Raw genomic sequence first — 15995 nt, 5'->3', positions numbered from 1 at the left:
GTGTCTATTACATGCAGTTATATGAAAATGAGTGTATACTGTCCCTTTCAGTTATTGAGCAACTTGATTGGATAGGCGTAGTGCCATATCCGATGTATTAGCTTGCTGGGATGTGAGTCCGGATTGTTTACATACGGGTCGTTGCGTGTGAGATGTTTTTCTAACCAATGATGGAGCAGAGGCATTTATGAGCTTAGCCTATCAGGACTTTTGTTGTCACATATGTTTACTGACGGCGGTAACGCATACAGTTTATGATCATGATCTGGGTACATTTGGGGGCCATCAGATTCACTTTTATCCTAATACCTATATTATCACAAAAACACACTTATATTATGTAAATATTATAGTTAATTCACAGTGTTTTGATCAGTAATTCACTAAATATACAGGCTTATGCTTGTTTGCACACGGCTCAATTTGATTGGTAGCCCATCTGGAGGAGTGGTTTGCAGGCTTATAAAAAATTTTTTTTTTTTAACTTGATGTTTGTCAGAGGAAGGGATGCTGCCAGTCCCGAAACGTCACAATGAATATTTGAATTTAACACTGATGTCTACAGTCCAGTAAGTGCTTTTCTTATTTTGAAAATTTATATTCCTGGCGACAGCACCCTGGCAAGTTGCAGTTTGCTGGTGAGAGTGCACATACCATACAACCTTGAGAGAGAGATAGATAGATATCTAATATAAAAAGTCTACACACCCCTGTTAAAATGTCAAGTTTCTGTGATGTAAAATAATTAGACAAAGATAAATAATTTCAGAACTTTATCCACCTTTAATGTGACCTATAAACTACACAACTCAATTGAAAAACAAACTGAAATCTTTAAGGTGGAGGGAAGTAAACAAAAGAAACTAAAATAATGTGGTTGCATTAGTGTGCACACCCTCTTATAAACTGGGATGTAGCTCAGAATTAAGCAATCACATTCAAAACCATGTTAAATAAGAGTCATCACACACCTGCCATAATTTAAAGTGCCTCTGATTAACCCCAAATAAAGTTCAGCTGTTCCAGTAGGTCTTTACTGACATTTTCTTAGTCGCGTCCTACACAAAAGCCATGGTCTGCAGAGAGCTTCCAAAGCATCAGAGGGATCTCATTATTAAAAGGTATCAGTCAGGAGAAGGGTACAAAAGAATTTCCAAGGCATTAGATATACCATGGAACACAGTGAAGACAGTCATCAAGTGGAGAACATATGGCACAACAATGACATTACCAAGAACTGGATGTCCCTCCAAAATTGATGAAAAAACGAAGAAAACTGGTCTGGGAGGCTACCAAGAGACCTACAGCAACATTAAAGGAGCTGCAGGAATATCTGGCAAGTACTGGCTGTGTAGTACACATGACAGCAATCTCCCGTATTCTTCATATGTTTGGGCTTTGGGGTAGTCGGCAAGACGGAAGCCTTTTCTTACAAAGAAAAACATCCAAGCCCAGCTAAATTGAGCAAAAACACATCTGAAGTCTCCCAAAAGCATGTGAGAAAAGGTGTTATGGTCTGATGAAACCAAGGTTGAACTTTTTGGCAATAATTCCAAAAGATATGTTTGGCGCAAAAACAAAACCAAAAGAACACCATACCCACAGTGAAGCATGGTGGTGGCAGCATCCTGCTTTGGGGCTGTTTTTCTTTAGCTGGAACTGGGGCCTTAGTTAAGCAAGAGGCAATTATGAACAGTTCCAAATACCAGTCAATATTGGCACAAAACATTCAGGCTTCTGCTAGAAAGCTGAACATGAAGAGGAACTTCATCTTTCAGCATGACAACGACCCAAAGCATACATCCAAATCAAAAGGAATGGCTTCACCAGAAGAAGATTTTAAGTTTTTGAATTGCCCAGTCAGAGCCCAGACCTGAATCCAATCGAAAATCTGTGGGGTGATCTGAAGAAGGCTGTGCACAAGAGATGCCCTCGCAATCTGACAGATTTGGAGTGTTTTTGCAAAGAAGAGTGGGCAAATCTTGCTAAGTCAAGATGTGCCATGCTGATACTCATACCCCAAAAAACTGAGTGCTGTAATAAAATCAAAAGTTGCTTCAACAAAATATTAGTTTAAGGGTGTGCACACTTATGCAGCCATATTTTATTTTTACTTCCCTTCACCTAAAAGTTTTCAGTTTGTTTTTTAATTGAGTTGCATAGTTTATAGGTCACATTAAAGGTGGAAAAAGTTATATATATAGAAGATTTTTTTCATAATCTCCGCTCCTGGCTCTACTGAGTGGCTCCTAATTAGCATAAGCGCATCGCTACATTCAGTTTAATGGCGGGATCGAGCCGGCTGTGACTAGACAGTGTGTCCGTGATGCGCTTATGCTATTTGAAATACAGAGCGCTCTGTGAATAGATGGGATACTATATCCCATACAACGCACTGCTGGAAGAAACATTCTTTCGGCCGAAGGAGCTTTCTCATTGGCTGATCGCAACCACGTGATCCGTACACCCAGAAGTGTACGAGTGGAGGAGAACCACTAATTCTTGACATCAGAAACTAGGGGTTATCTATATTTTATTATATCCTTACAAAAAGAAAAACCATGAGGTTACTGTATATAATGTTCATTGCATGCAGTTTTGACATCTGTGATATTATGACTATAATATTGTAAACTCATGCTTTCTATTTTTATTTTCTATGTATAATTGTAACAAAAAAAAAAAAAAAAAAAAAAAAAAAGTACAGTTACACTCATAACATCATCTAATAAAAATTAAAAAAAAAAAAAACATTGCACACGAAACATACTATTTGAAGCAAAATCCTGACACAAACCTATAATCTTTTATCTCCACCCCCTTTGCCATTATCTGCATCTTCCCCCAGTCACTGATAATGAAGTCTACCTCATGCTCGCTCGACCCTATCCCTTCACATCTAATACCTTCTCTGTCTTCCACCCTCTTATCTTACTTGACCTCTCAGCTGCCTTCAACACTGTTGACCACCCCCTGGAACGCAATTCCTTGTGCGGTCCAAAAAATCCCCTAATTTGTCCTCCTTTAAAAACTGCCTAAAGAGATTTTTGTTCAAGGAAGCCTACCACCCAACTCAGTAAAAAAGGAATTCCACTTACCTAATAATAGCCCTCATCTAACTCTGTACTAACTAAATTCTCAACCTTGCAGTTCTCACCTCCTGTTTCTCACCCTCCTACCCTACCCTTCTAGATAGTAAGTTCCCACTGGAATAGGGTCAATTCCTCCTGTATTTATTTGATAAATTGTGTATTCTTTTACAAATATTGAATCATTGTTGTACTCTTATCATTTGTACCCATGGACAGCGCTGAGAAATTTTTTGGCGCCTTATAAATAAAATAAATGAGTAGAAAAAAATAATTCTAAGCGGACATGGACATAGATACCACTAGAACACATTGCTAAAAACAACTTTATATAAAAGTATGTTTTACACTATTTTTTGGTTTAAAAAAAATCTGTTAAGGGTTTAAGTTATAGACAATTATGCTCCCTCACCTGACATATTCATGTCCCCATGATGCCAACTCCTCCTGTGAGCCCAGCAGTCGGTACTTCAGACACTCGCGTTCCCCGCTCATAGTCATTGCAAGGACGGAAATTATGTCTGCTGCAAAACGCTGAGAAAACAAAAAAGGATAAAGACGAAATTTATATTAGACACCAAAGAAGGGGATATACAAAAATTCAAGCTGAAAGCGCCAACAATCATATACAATGTGTAACATATAAATAACACTAAAGTCCATCTAAAAAGACACCCATGGTACAAAGGCAGCTTCCTTTTTAATTCAGTAAAACTAAGTGTTGCGCTCAAAGGCTGAGAAAAGGTAAACAAAAGAATATAAAATGTCAAATCTATGTGGAAAAATATTTTATATTTTTTGAGGAGTATAGGGTTTTTAGTGGGTTAAGCAGCTTAGGTATTCTCAGACTAATTTGTGCCCTTTTACACAGCTTCCTCTTTAAACAATATCTCGCTCTTCAACGTAGGATCTAATCTAAAAAACACAAACAAGAACAGGGCGCCCCAATGGTGTGGTTTCTTCACAATATGCGAAATATATAGGAAAAGAAACGTACTCACAGATTTACAAGCACTCGAAAAGTGCTTGTGACACACGCTGGACTGTTGGAAGCCAACCAGCTGACTTATAAACCAGAAGAGAGAGATACTATCGATCCTCCAGCAAAGAACTTCACAGAGGCCCAGAATGAACACTTCAAGCTAACTACCGAATACAATTGTATCAGGTTGTCAGCTTGCAGTGTTCGTATTGGGTGAACAACACCATTCTGGGCATCTGCATCTGTGAAATTCCTTTGAGGAATCAATATTATCCCTCTTCTGGTTTATAAGTCAGCAGGTCAGCTTCCAACAGTCCAGTGTGTTTAACAAGCACTTTTCGAGTACTTGTAAATCTGAGTATGTTTATTTTCCTATATATTTAGTGTATTCTGAAGAAACACAATTGGAGTGCCCTGTTTGTGGGTTTTTACCAAAGAAGTGGATGAGGATTCCTTAAAGGGCCATGATACCCAAGTGTTGAAACACTTGAAAGTGATGCAGCATAGCTGTAAAAAGCGGACTAGAAAATATCACCAGAACATCTCTATGTAAAAAAAGAAAGAAATTTTACCTCACAATGTCCTAAGTATTCAAACCCCATTGCAAAGGACTTTAAGCAGCAATTCAGTATGTCTGTCCCGGGACAGGCAAGGGAGTGAGCCTTGTGCACACTCATGCCATTTCCCTATTCAGTTTAAGGAAAATTACTATGAAATCTCATGAGAGTTAAGTCAAATCTCATGAGATCAGAGTAAAAGTTCATGACCTCAGCACGGTTGATGCCGATTGGTTGCTGTTCATTTCTTCTTCTTTTTTACCTGCAGCTGGAAAGCCGCAGAAGTACACGTATAACTTTTTACACAGGGCTTACTCTGCTGAGCTGAGGAAGTTGTGAGGTAAAATATCTTCCTCTTTTTACATAGAGATTCTCAGGTGATATTTTCCTGACAGCTTTTTACAGTTATACTGCATCACTTTCAAGTGATTTAGCATATGAGTATTATATGTCCCTTTAAATTTAAAAAAATAAAATAAAAATATGCAAAATTGCCTGAGAGTACAGACTACTACTCTATATTTTATCTAACACATCAGAGCACCCAGCATGGTGTCTTTTGCTTATATACACACAGGTGTCATATCACCAATAACTATAATTTTACTGCCACAAGTTTAAATTTTCTGATTTTCTCCATTGTAGTAAGTAAACCTCCACACATCTTTCCCACCCTGTTGTGTGAGCGCTCTCTCTCTCTCTCAATAAAAGCTGCCTAAGCAATCTCTTTAGTCCTCACCTTGTTCTCTCCAGGTGCCATATCCTCATAGATCTCTTTCAGTTTCCCAAAATGAGGTCGCAGGAACTTAAGAGGTTTAGGGACTGATGTCATGGAGGTGGTGGAGGAACGAATTTGTCTACGTAGCTCCTCGAGGGCAGGTCGGTACAGTGAGCTATCTTTCTCCTGCAAATGTCAAAGGAACATATTTTAAAAACAAGTGCGTTAATCCAAATTAAACTTTTATCATTTAGATAGGGCATGTAATTTAAAAAAAAAAATTGTTCCAATTTTCTTTTATCATCAACTTTGCTTTGTTCTCTTGGTGTTCTTAGTTGAAAGCTAAACCTAGGTAGGCTCATATGCTAAATTTCTAAGCCCTTGAAAGCCGCCTCTTAGCTGAATGTTGTTAGCTAGCGGGCTTTAGTTCATGTGTGCTATATAGATAACATTGTGCCCACGCCCATGGAGTTACTAATGAGAGGGCACTGAATGGCTAAAATGCAAGTCTGTAAAAAGAACTGAAATAACGGGGCAGTTTGCAGAGGCTTAGTTATAAGATAATCACAGGAGGTGAAAAGTATATAGATATAACAGTGTTGGTTATGCAAAACTGGGGAATGGGTAATAAAAAGAGGATTATCTTTTTAAACAATAAAAATTCTGGGAGTAGTCTGTTCCTTTAACACCTACCATCCAGAGGTAAACGTAGAGAAATTATCTTAATAATTCTGATGACGAATTGGCTTATGGTGCTGGAGGTGTACCTAATGTATGTACACAAGTACTACTAACCTAGTAAAGAATCTTTGTGGTCTTCTGAGTATGTGTTCTGATGTCTACAATGATGACTCAGAGCATACATGTTAGTAGAATACTCAATGTCAGCATTTGAATCTGTATAACTAAGGAGATAACACATAGATGGAGATTTATCAGAGATAGCAAATTGTGGGGTGCATTTGTTCCCCATATTTAGCACTGCAAGAGCGGATGCTCATGCACTGCTGTCCCCTGTAGTCTGGTGTGATTAGTATTCACCAACTCTAAGTTGGTGGAGAGGGTTTCCGCAGTCAAAAATGCTACTTCATAAATATCAGTTGCATGTTCAAATGATAGAGCAAGCAACCGATAAAGGCATACACCTCTTAATAAATTTAACCAATAATAGCTTGTTTTGATAGGACTCATACAGCAGTCTGAATTTCCACTAGCATAATAGAATACAGTACTAAACTGCTCTATGTAACCTGTGAAAAATAAGGATCTGAACACTTACCCCCAAGCGCTCCACCAACATCTCCAGTTCATCCTGCAACTGCTTGTCCTCTTCAGACTAGAAAGAGACGAAACAATATACTCAAGTCAAAAAAACATCTAAAAAACACCTAAGAAATATTGTATTGTTATTTTTAAGTGCCTTCCATATTCTATCTTGGAATGGCACAGACGTCTTTTTAGCAGTGAAGAAAACTATTTTAAAAAATAAAATGTCAGGAAGTGAACCCATTTACAGATTTACATTACAGTTTCAAAATAACAGGCAGCTAATATACGATTTTTTGCAATAATATATGGGAGTAACTTCTAAACTGTGCCTACAGAATTCCCCTCACCATAAGCAATTGGATGATGTCAAAGTAACATACTTTAAAGTGTAATTTAACAACAGTGGCAGGACTTCAATTATACAGATTTAATAATATTGAGTTACAACCATCTCTGGAAGTTAACGGATTTAAAAAGGATAGAAAGGTCAAAATTGAAGTGTGAATGTTTTTCCAGTATACTTCTACCAGCATTCAAACAGAACACCTCACAGAAAGTTAGCAGTGGCTTGTATGACACAAACTCAATTTTCACTGACACAATACACATTGCTGCCAGCTCTCTGGGCAGACATGGGGTTTGAATCCTGATCCTCCAGTTTACATTTGGCATATGTGGGTATGCTGCCAGAACAGTAATACATTTTACTAAAAACATTTTTGCTAATGGAAGTATATTACAAATATAACTCTACTGAAAACTGAAAAGTATCATTCACATTTCAGTTTTGACCTTTCTATGCCTTTAAGTTAGTTCATCTGTGTTACTGCCTTATTGATACCCTATTTGCTATTGAAATCCCTAGACTTCTGTTGTAAATCCTTCCCATGAATTCACTAGGAAAACAGTAGAGTAAAATCTGAGTTTAGCGTTAAAACACTAGTTCCATAAACTGACCTTTAATTATTTTTACGATTATAACTCTTTTAGTTATATTTAAACTGTCACATCACCCTATTTGATTATAACTGCCCACCATTGTCTAAGCATTAACTGTTTTAGAAATAAAGTCTGCAATGTGGAAAAAACACAGAGTAAGCACACAGATATTGGAGTGCTTGTGTCTTTGTTGCATGCTGTGCTATCTACCAGGTATGCAATCACTGTCTCGGTCTGGGCCTGCTCTACTCCGGTGACTCAGCTCTCTCACAACGACAAAGATATCCCTGCTCCTAACCCGTATTGCCAAGCCTCTATATGCCCCTGTTTGTCTTACCAGCTCCTGGTCCTCCTTCTTATCCTTATCCTTCCCCGTTTCCTTTTTCTCCTCAACAGACTCTTTCCCCTTCCCGGCCTGCTGCAGTTGCTGATTCCGGCTTTCCTCCTCCATGTTTGCGTCCGGAACTTTGCGCATGCGCAATACCCTGACAGCCCGCGCACCCGTCTGATTACGTCACTAGCGTAATCGTCCTGGGCTAGTGGTTACTAAACGTAATTGTCCTGTCCCGGAAGTTCAATTAAATTATTATCTCTGGACCTGTGTTACAGCGGGTTCCGTTACTGTGTTTAGAATCTACAATGCTGAGTACATTCTATTTGCTGAACAGACGTCATCAACTTACTCAGCCCCGAACAACTTGTATGCGTTCTTCTGGGCAAACTACGAAACGCTAGAATGACAAAGCTTTTCTACAGCTTGATTTTCTTTCCCTTCTTTTAAAAGTAAATGCTAAATTCCTTAATTTAACCTTTTACTCCTTTCTATGTACATGATGAGCTTACTTCAACATCATACTATTTACTCTTATTCAATAGTACAATTGCCCCCACTAACTTCAAGCTTTGTGGGCGTTACGTTTTGTCACATTTTTGTATAGAATTATTGGTAGAGATGTTTCCCACTCTCATGATTTCAGTACCTTTAACCATATTTCTGAAATGTATGAAAACCCCCGGACAGTGTGAAAGCTTGAACGGCAGGAGGCCTTTTATAAAGGAAATTGATGGAAAATATACTGGGATGTGTTAGAGACTCTTGAAAACAATATTTAGGGGGGGGAAATGAATGGAACTGCACCTTCCCAGCAATCCAAACAGACCAAATTCACCAGCCACACATGAGTAGATGCGATAAATGTAATCAGTAACAAAACATCTACTGATACCCTGTATCGCTTCCAAATACCCCTTCTAGCCTGTGATATGCATTTTTCGCAAAAAGTGTCGAAATGGTACCTTCCCAGTAGGGATGCACCGAAATTTCGTCCTCAGAAATATTTCGGCTGAAAATGGCATTTTGGGCTATTTTCGTTTTTTTTTTTTTTTTTTTTGCCTATTTTCTTTAAAAATTAGTGTGTAGCATATTTTAAATTTGATGCTAGCCTAGAGCTGCTGTTTGAGCGGATATACTAAACTGCATATTGGGATGATTGGCTGCAATGCTAAACAATATCACTAGGTGTCAGTATACTTTTTACACACATTCATGGTAATGACTGCTGTAACTCAAAATATGTTCTTTTCTGCAGTGCTTGATACTAAGTTGCAAACAGTAGTTGCAAATGTTTAACTATTCACTTGCTGATATATATACAGTTGTATAATGGAATCACATTATAAATTATAATAGAAAAATTAGTCAATACTTTTGTAGGACTAGATTAATTTAATTTAGTCCATGTATGTGCAAAGCAACACCTTTTACCTGTTTTGATAGGAACCTGTGAATAGATGTTTGAAACTAGAGGATTATGGGTTACACATGCCAAGGAAAATATTTGTTTTTTCTTATATATACAATTTTTCTTTATTGAGACACAATTCGGCCATTTATACAGTAAGTATGCAGCAAAAAAAACAGAACAAAAAACATAATACACAGGTGCAATACAGTATACAGTTTTTGTCTATCTATCTACCGATTCTACCTAAAAGGCAGGACTTTCCAGAAAGAATCTTAATATGAAAACCCAAAAACTGGCTTACATCAAATAAAAATCCTCAGCTATCGCATTGGCCTTATATTGCATACCCAATTTCTTTTATATAGTAAAAAGAGAGAAATAGTAATCTAAGCATAGAAGATGGGTATATAGACCCACAATACCCTTCAATATTGGATAGAAAGAAGAAAAAGAAAAACAAAACACAAAAAACAAACAAAACAAAAAAAGGGGGGGGGGGAGGAAAGGAAAACAGGGACAAAGGAGTCTAATCTCCCCATGTCGTGCCGTTTCCCCTACTACATCTCAGAAAGTAGGTTATTAGATTTAGAAAGTACTTTAGTGAGCTAAGGAACTAGGCCGATATTACATTTTCAATGGGAAATAGTAACTGTTTCTGAATAGCGTTTTCATATAGCTCAATAAACCCTGTCCATTTCATATAAAATCTCTTGATACCTTTTTCTGTAGAGGTACGCAGCCCCATTGATTCCTATAGGGAAATAAAATTTATGTTTACACCTAACACCCTAACATGACACCCGAGTCTAAACACCCCTAATCTTACACTTATTAACCCCTAATCTGCTGCCCCCAACATCGCTGCCACCTACATTATATTTATTAACCCCTAATCTGCCGCCCCCAACGTGGCCGCCAGTTAGGCATCAAATTGTTCTATTATTGCCTGTGTCTGAAGAAGATGTATTAGATTATTAATAGTTGGTTCTCGTTTACTTTTCCAATTTTTAAGTATAAGGTATCTACCTCCCAAAACAGTTATATTGATGAAACAAATATTAACCTGTGGATTTAGCCTATCATATAGGAGAAATATGTCTTTTATCAATTTTAATATTTATTTTTAAAATCTTACGCAACCAAAATTTAACTCAGGACCAAAACTTCTGAATTTTAGGGCAGCTCCAGAACATATGTACCAGGTCGGCTTTCCGAGGAATGGCACCTAGGACAGTAGCTTTGAATGTAAGGATACCAGCAATTAAGCTTAGCTGGTGTAATGCAAACCTGGTTAATAAGTTTTACATGAGATTTCCGCCATGCTGCAGAGAGTGTGGCTTTGTCCGCCTTTTGTATGCTGTATTTCACCACCTGATATATCTAAAAAAAATTACCAGTTTCTATATAGTTTCTGAAGATTAGCTTCACCTAAGTTAGAAAGTATCAGCTTATACCAGAAATTAATAGAACAGGTACCATTTTTGAATAATGATAATCCCATTTGTAACCCGGTGGTGTCCAATTGAAGTTGAAATTCTTAGTGGACTCCTAGAACCAATGTCGGATTTGCAAATAGGCATAGAAATCTGTATTTGGGAGATCGTATCTATTTTTAAAATTTTCAAAGGTATATGCTCGAGAGGTGCCCAATTTATTAAGCTGGAATAGATGTGAGAGTCCCAAGCTACTCCATCTATTAAATAATTTACTGTTGACGCTGGGTAAGAATCGCGGGTTACCCGTTATGGGTAAAAGATTTGACATATAAGGATCCATATTTAATAACGATCTTAAATGTTGCCATGCTATAATAATATGATATATAGTATACATCCTTTTAATTCTAATCAGTATATATTGAGTAGGACAGTGTAAAAGAGCAGTTAAAGAAAATGGAAAGACTAGCTTTTTTTCCACCTCTGAATAGGCAATATAATTACTGTCAGTAAGTCAATCCATTGCGATTTTAGCTAAACATACACTATTATATATGGATAAAGAGGGGAAGGATAGACCACCAAACTGTCTTAAATGAGTTAGTTTTTCTAAGGCCATTCGGCTTTTGCCCGTGCCCCAAAGGAAACTTCTACAAATTTTGTTCAGATAATTAATATCTTTTTTATTTAATGAAAGGTCAATTTTGAATTAGATATAAACATTTTGGTAATATAATCATTTTAATTAGATTGATTTTAGCTGTTAGTGAAAGCGGAATATGAGACCAATTAGTTAGATTTTGTTTAATCTTTTCAAATAAGATGCTGAAAATTTCTCGAATACCAATATTTCTGACAGTTAACTATATTAATCCCTAAATATGTAAACTGATCAGTTACAATTTTAAACGGTACACAAGATTTGTCTAGTGGAGGATTATTGAGCCATAGAATTTCTGATTTGGTAGCATTCACTTGGTATTCAGAGAACAAACCAAACTCCTGAATACGTTTTAGAATATGTGGGATTTCTAATTTTGTATTATTAAGAAATAATAGCAGATCATCGGAAAAGAGTAAAAGTTTAAGTTTCTTACCCCAAGAGGGATTCCTTGAAGTTCCATCCTAAATAATATTGCAAGGGGTTCAATAGCTAAATTGAAAAGTAAAGGAGAAATTGGACACCCCTGGCATGTACCTTTAGCCATACAAAAACTATTAGTTAAAGACCCATTTACCAATATTGAAGAAGCTTTTGAATATATTGATTTGATACATTTTAGAAATTGACCTTTAAATCCGAATTGACTCGTATAAAAAAGATGGTCCCAAGTAATGGAGTCAAACACTTTTGGACATCAATTGATAGAATAGCTTGGTCGTGTAAGATTTTGGATTTTTTTTTTTGCTTATCAAGATTCCAGTAGTCATCTAAGTGTAAGAACATTTTTCGAATGTTAGCAGATGGATTTCTATGTGACATAAAGCCGGCCTGATCCGTATGCACTAGGGAGTCTAAGGGCCCTTTAAGTCTATGTGCCATAATACCCATAAGCAATTTGTAGTCACTATTCAAAAATGAAATTGGGCGATATGAATCTAAAGAGGTTGGGTCCTTAGCTTTCTTCTGAATAAGTTTAATCGTAGCAGCTTAGAAATATGGGGAGGGATTTACTCCATTAACAAAATAATCATTAATTAATTTTAACAGAGTGGGTGTAATTTCTTGTTTCTTTTTAAAGACACGATGAGTCCACGGATCATCATCCTTACTTGTGGGATATTCACCTTCTGGTCAGCAGGAGGAGGCAAAGAGCACCACAACAGAGCTGCTATATATAGCTCCTCCCTTCCCTCCCACTCCAGTCATTCTCTTTGCCTACGTTAGTGATAGGAAGAGGTAAAGTTAGGTGTTAGTATAGATTCTTCAATCAAGAGTTTATTATTTTTAAAGTAGTGCCAGAGTGTACCTCTTTGTTCTGGGGTGTAGCTGTAGTCCATATCAGTCTCTACAGTAGAGCTATTGGTGGCTTTAGAGCAATAGGAACTGGTGGGACTTAATTCTCACTGCGCCTCCTATACATTTATGCTGCCCTTATCCTGATAGCCTAAGCAACATTAACTCAGGCTTTATGGTTTTCCACAGGGCTATAGGAGGGAGAGGACCTCCTAAACCTGCTGAGCTGCCCTGCTGTCGGGCAGAATATCAAGGTAAGTGCTAACTTTTTATTCTGGGTCTGAAGCACACAGAAAAAATTCAGGACAGAGGAAGTATAGCACTTTACTGGGACATATATCTCCTATATACAGAATTAGGAGGATTTTCTGACAGCATGTTTATTGCAGGCACTGGGGCTAAGGAGAGTGGCTTTTGGGGACACTTAAACTGGGCTGGATACCATGAGGGATATGCCCTATAACAGTGAGGGATAAACCCCTTGGTATATTATATTTTATGTTTTTGTAGGCTCAACTCATTTGTAAAATCTATAATATAATTATAGATATAAGTTATGCACATTTTATACATTGCTCTGGTATTACATTTTGCCCCAGATTCAAGAAGGTTTCATTAACATCTCCCGGTAACCTATCTTTATCATAATGATGGCGACCGGGAGAGCTTGTATTGTTACGCCCACGAAGGGCGGGGTTTCTTTTGGCGCCTTTCTTTTCAGCTGCATATTCCATCTCAAGTTTTAACTATGCAGTCTCTAAGATGGGAGTGTCACGCCCACGAAGGGCGGAGCTTGGGGTTGACTTAGACCGCACTTGCTCTTCTGTTATATTGCATAGAGCAGTTTTTGAGATAGGGCTTATTTCGGGCTAGATTAACTCTCTGTGTCTTGTATGTTCTAGGTGGGTCCGGATAGCGCTACAGCTGCGCTACGAATCTGTTTACAATCTGTTTGATATCTGTCATGTCGTTTTAGGTACATGACGTTTTAAGAATGCAAAAGTATCTGGAGGGCGCCACAGCAAGTTTTATCTGAGGTTTCTACCGGTGTTTGTATGTTTGTGTCCTAGTCTAAGCACTTTCTACACACAAGAATAAAAAGTTACTGTTTAAAATTTAAAGAGACAGTAACGTTTTTATCTGTTCATCTTATTTGACATAATTTCACTGTTTATTTGTTTAATCCATCCTTTGGGTTGCAGATATGAACAAGCACACTAAAAATTAGTTGATTTTTACATTTAAAGAGACAGTAACAGTTTTATCTGTTAATCTTTATTAAAGGAATTTCACTGTTTATTTGTTTAATCTATCTTTTATGTCTTAGGATGGAATAAGATCACACAAAAATGAGTTACTTTTTAATTTTAAAGAGACAGTAACGTTTGTGTCAATTTTTAATAAAAAAAAGAAAAAAAGAAATTGTTTTCTTTTCTGAACCTTCTACTATGGGAGTCTTTTGACTATGGTCAATCTATGCCACAAATTTCTCCTATAGTGTCCCACAAAAATTATGGCCCACATACAGTGCCCTGTGCTTCCTCTTAACATTTCATACATCATAGTTTTTCCTACTTGTTGGAAAACATTACTAGAGGAATTAATTTCAATCAGGATGATTGATTTAGTAGTTGCTATCCCAGCTGTTTCTTCCCTGTTAACGAAGAGGAAGATACTTTGAGAATTCTCAGGCTCAGATGGAATAATTTCTTTATTTGAGCCTGAGGTTGTTTTTCTCTGTTTTTTAGCTTGTTTACCTCCATTTGTTACTTATGAGGTTTTAGCTACCCTAGGCGACTCCAACACTACTGGTGTTATCTAGGGCGTCCAGTAAGTTATTAAGAAATGGAAGGAACCGCATTCCCTTTCATTAAAAGGATGTTTTCCATGATCGACTTAGCTAAGGAGGCTGGGCACACTTTCACTAGGGTGGAAGGAGTAGTTTCCAGCCTAGCTAAGAGAACTACGATACCCTTAGAGGATAGTTGGGTTCAAAGGTCCTATGGATAAGAACCAGCTTTGTTTTTTGCTGCCGTCACTAGTGCGACGGTGTATGGTCGGATGCGTTTTCTGATGCTACTAAGTCAGAATCTCCCCTGGAAAAAAGACCCAGGATAGGATAAAAGCCTTTGAGTTGGCTAATTCCTTTATTTCAAAATTTTCCCTTCAGTTTTTCAAACTGGGATTATAGGTTTCAGGTTTCTCTGTTCCAGCTCACCAAGTCTTATGGTTAGAGCCTTGTTCTACACCGAGTCTTATGGTTAGAGCCTTGTATGCTCTAAGTCTAAGCTTTTAGCTATTCATTTGCTAGGGGAAGACCTTGTTGGGTTCTGGCTTGACGAAAGTAATTCTTTTGGAATTTAAAGAATTAAAATAATAATAATAATAAATAAAAAATAGTCTGCTGTTGAATCAGACACAGTGCGGAGGACATGCCCCCGATCCGGGACTGGATTTTGTAGAGGGCAATATTCTGTCTTCGTTCAGGCTTGGGTTCGAGATGTTCAGGATCCCTGTGCAATAGAAAATAGTGTCCCAGGGACACAAATCAGAGTTCAAGGAGTTTTTCTCCCAGAGGCAGGTTTCTGTTTTTCAGGATTATCTGCAGTTCAGTTAAAAGGAGAGGCGTTCTTACATTGTGTGAGAGACCTCTCCTTCCTGGGAGTAATTGTTCCCATTCCAGTACAGGCACAGGAGCAGGGTTTTTTATTCAAATCTGTTTGTGGTTCCCAAAAAAGAGGGAACCTTCCGACCTATATTAGACCTCAAGATTCTAAACAAGTTTCTCATAGTTCCACCGCAAGATGGAGACTATTCGTACCATTCTTCCTTTGATCCAGGAGGGTCAATTTATGACGACAGTGGATTTAAGGGATGCATATCTAAATATTCCTATCCACAGAGATCATCACAAGTTCCTAAGGTTTGCCTTTCTGGACGAACACTTTCAGTTCGTGGCTCTTCCTTTCGGTTTGGCCACTGCACTCAAAATTTTCACAATGGTTCTGGGGTTGCTGCTGGCAGTTCTAAAACCGCGGGGCATTGCGGTGGCGCCTTATCTGGACGATATTCTAATCCAGGCGTCATCTTGTCAACAAACAAGGTCCCATACCGACATTGTTCTATCCTTCCTGAGAACTCACGGGTGGAAGGTGAATCTGGAAAAGAGTTCCTTAATCCCGAAGACAAGGGTGACTTTCTTGGGAACTCTAATCAATTCTATATCTATGAGGGGTTTTCTGACAGAAGTCAGAAAATCAAAAATTCTAGATGCCTGTCGAGCCCTTCAGTCCAATTCTCGTT

At 37.7% G+C, this 15995-nt stretch overlaps 1 protein-coding gene across 1 annotated transcript in view; it reads right to left on the bottom strand.

Moving 5' to 3' along the window:
* The window catches only part of PSMD2 (proteasome 26S subunit ubiquitin receptor, non-ATPase 2), an 85240-nt gene extending 77180 nt beyond the window's left edge, over positions 1-8060 (bottom strand). Inside the window, exons 1-4 of the mRNA XM_053710344.1 lie at positions 7892-8060; positions 6626-6682; positions 5368-5532; positions 3502-3623 (exon numbers count right to left, since the gene is read on the bottom strand). Of these exons, the coding sequence (XP_053566319.1) occupies positions 3502-3623; positions 5368-5532; positions 6626-6682; positions 7892-8029 (482 nt within the window). The 5' untranslated portion in view covers positions 8030-8060. The remainder of the gene's footprint in view (positions 1-3501; positions 3624-5367; positions 5533-6625; positions 6683-7891) is intronic.
* Positions 8061-15995: the final 7935 nt, after the last annotated feature.

The sequence above is a fragment of the Bombina bombina genome, chromosome 4 (assembly GCF_027579735.1).
Source record: "Bombina bombina isolate aBomBom1 chromosome 4, aBomBom1.pri, whole genome shotgun sequence".
Lineage (NCBI taxonomy): Eukaryota > Metazoa > Chordata > Amphibia > Anura > Bombinatoridae > Bombina > Bombina bombina.
Note: the sequence above shows the minus strand (reverse complement) of the source record. Positions and strands in the feature narration are given on the sequence as shown.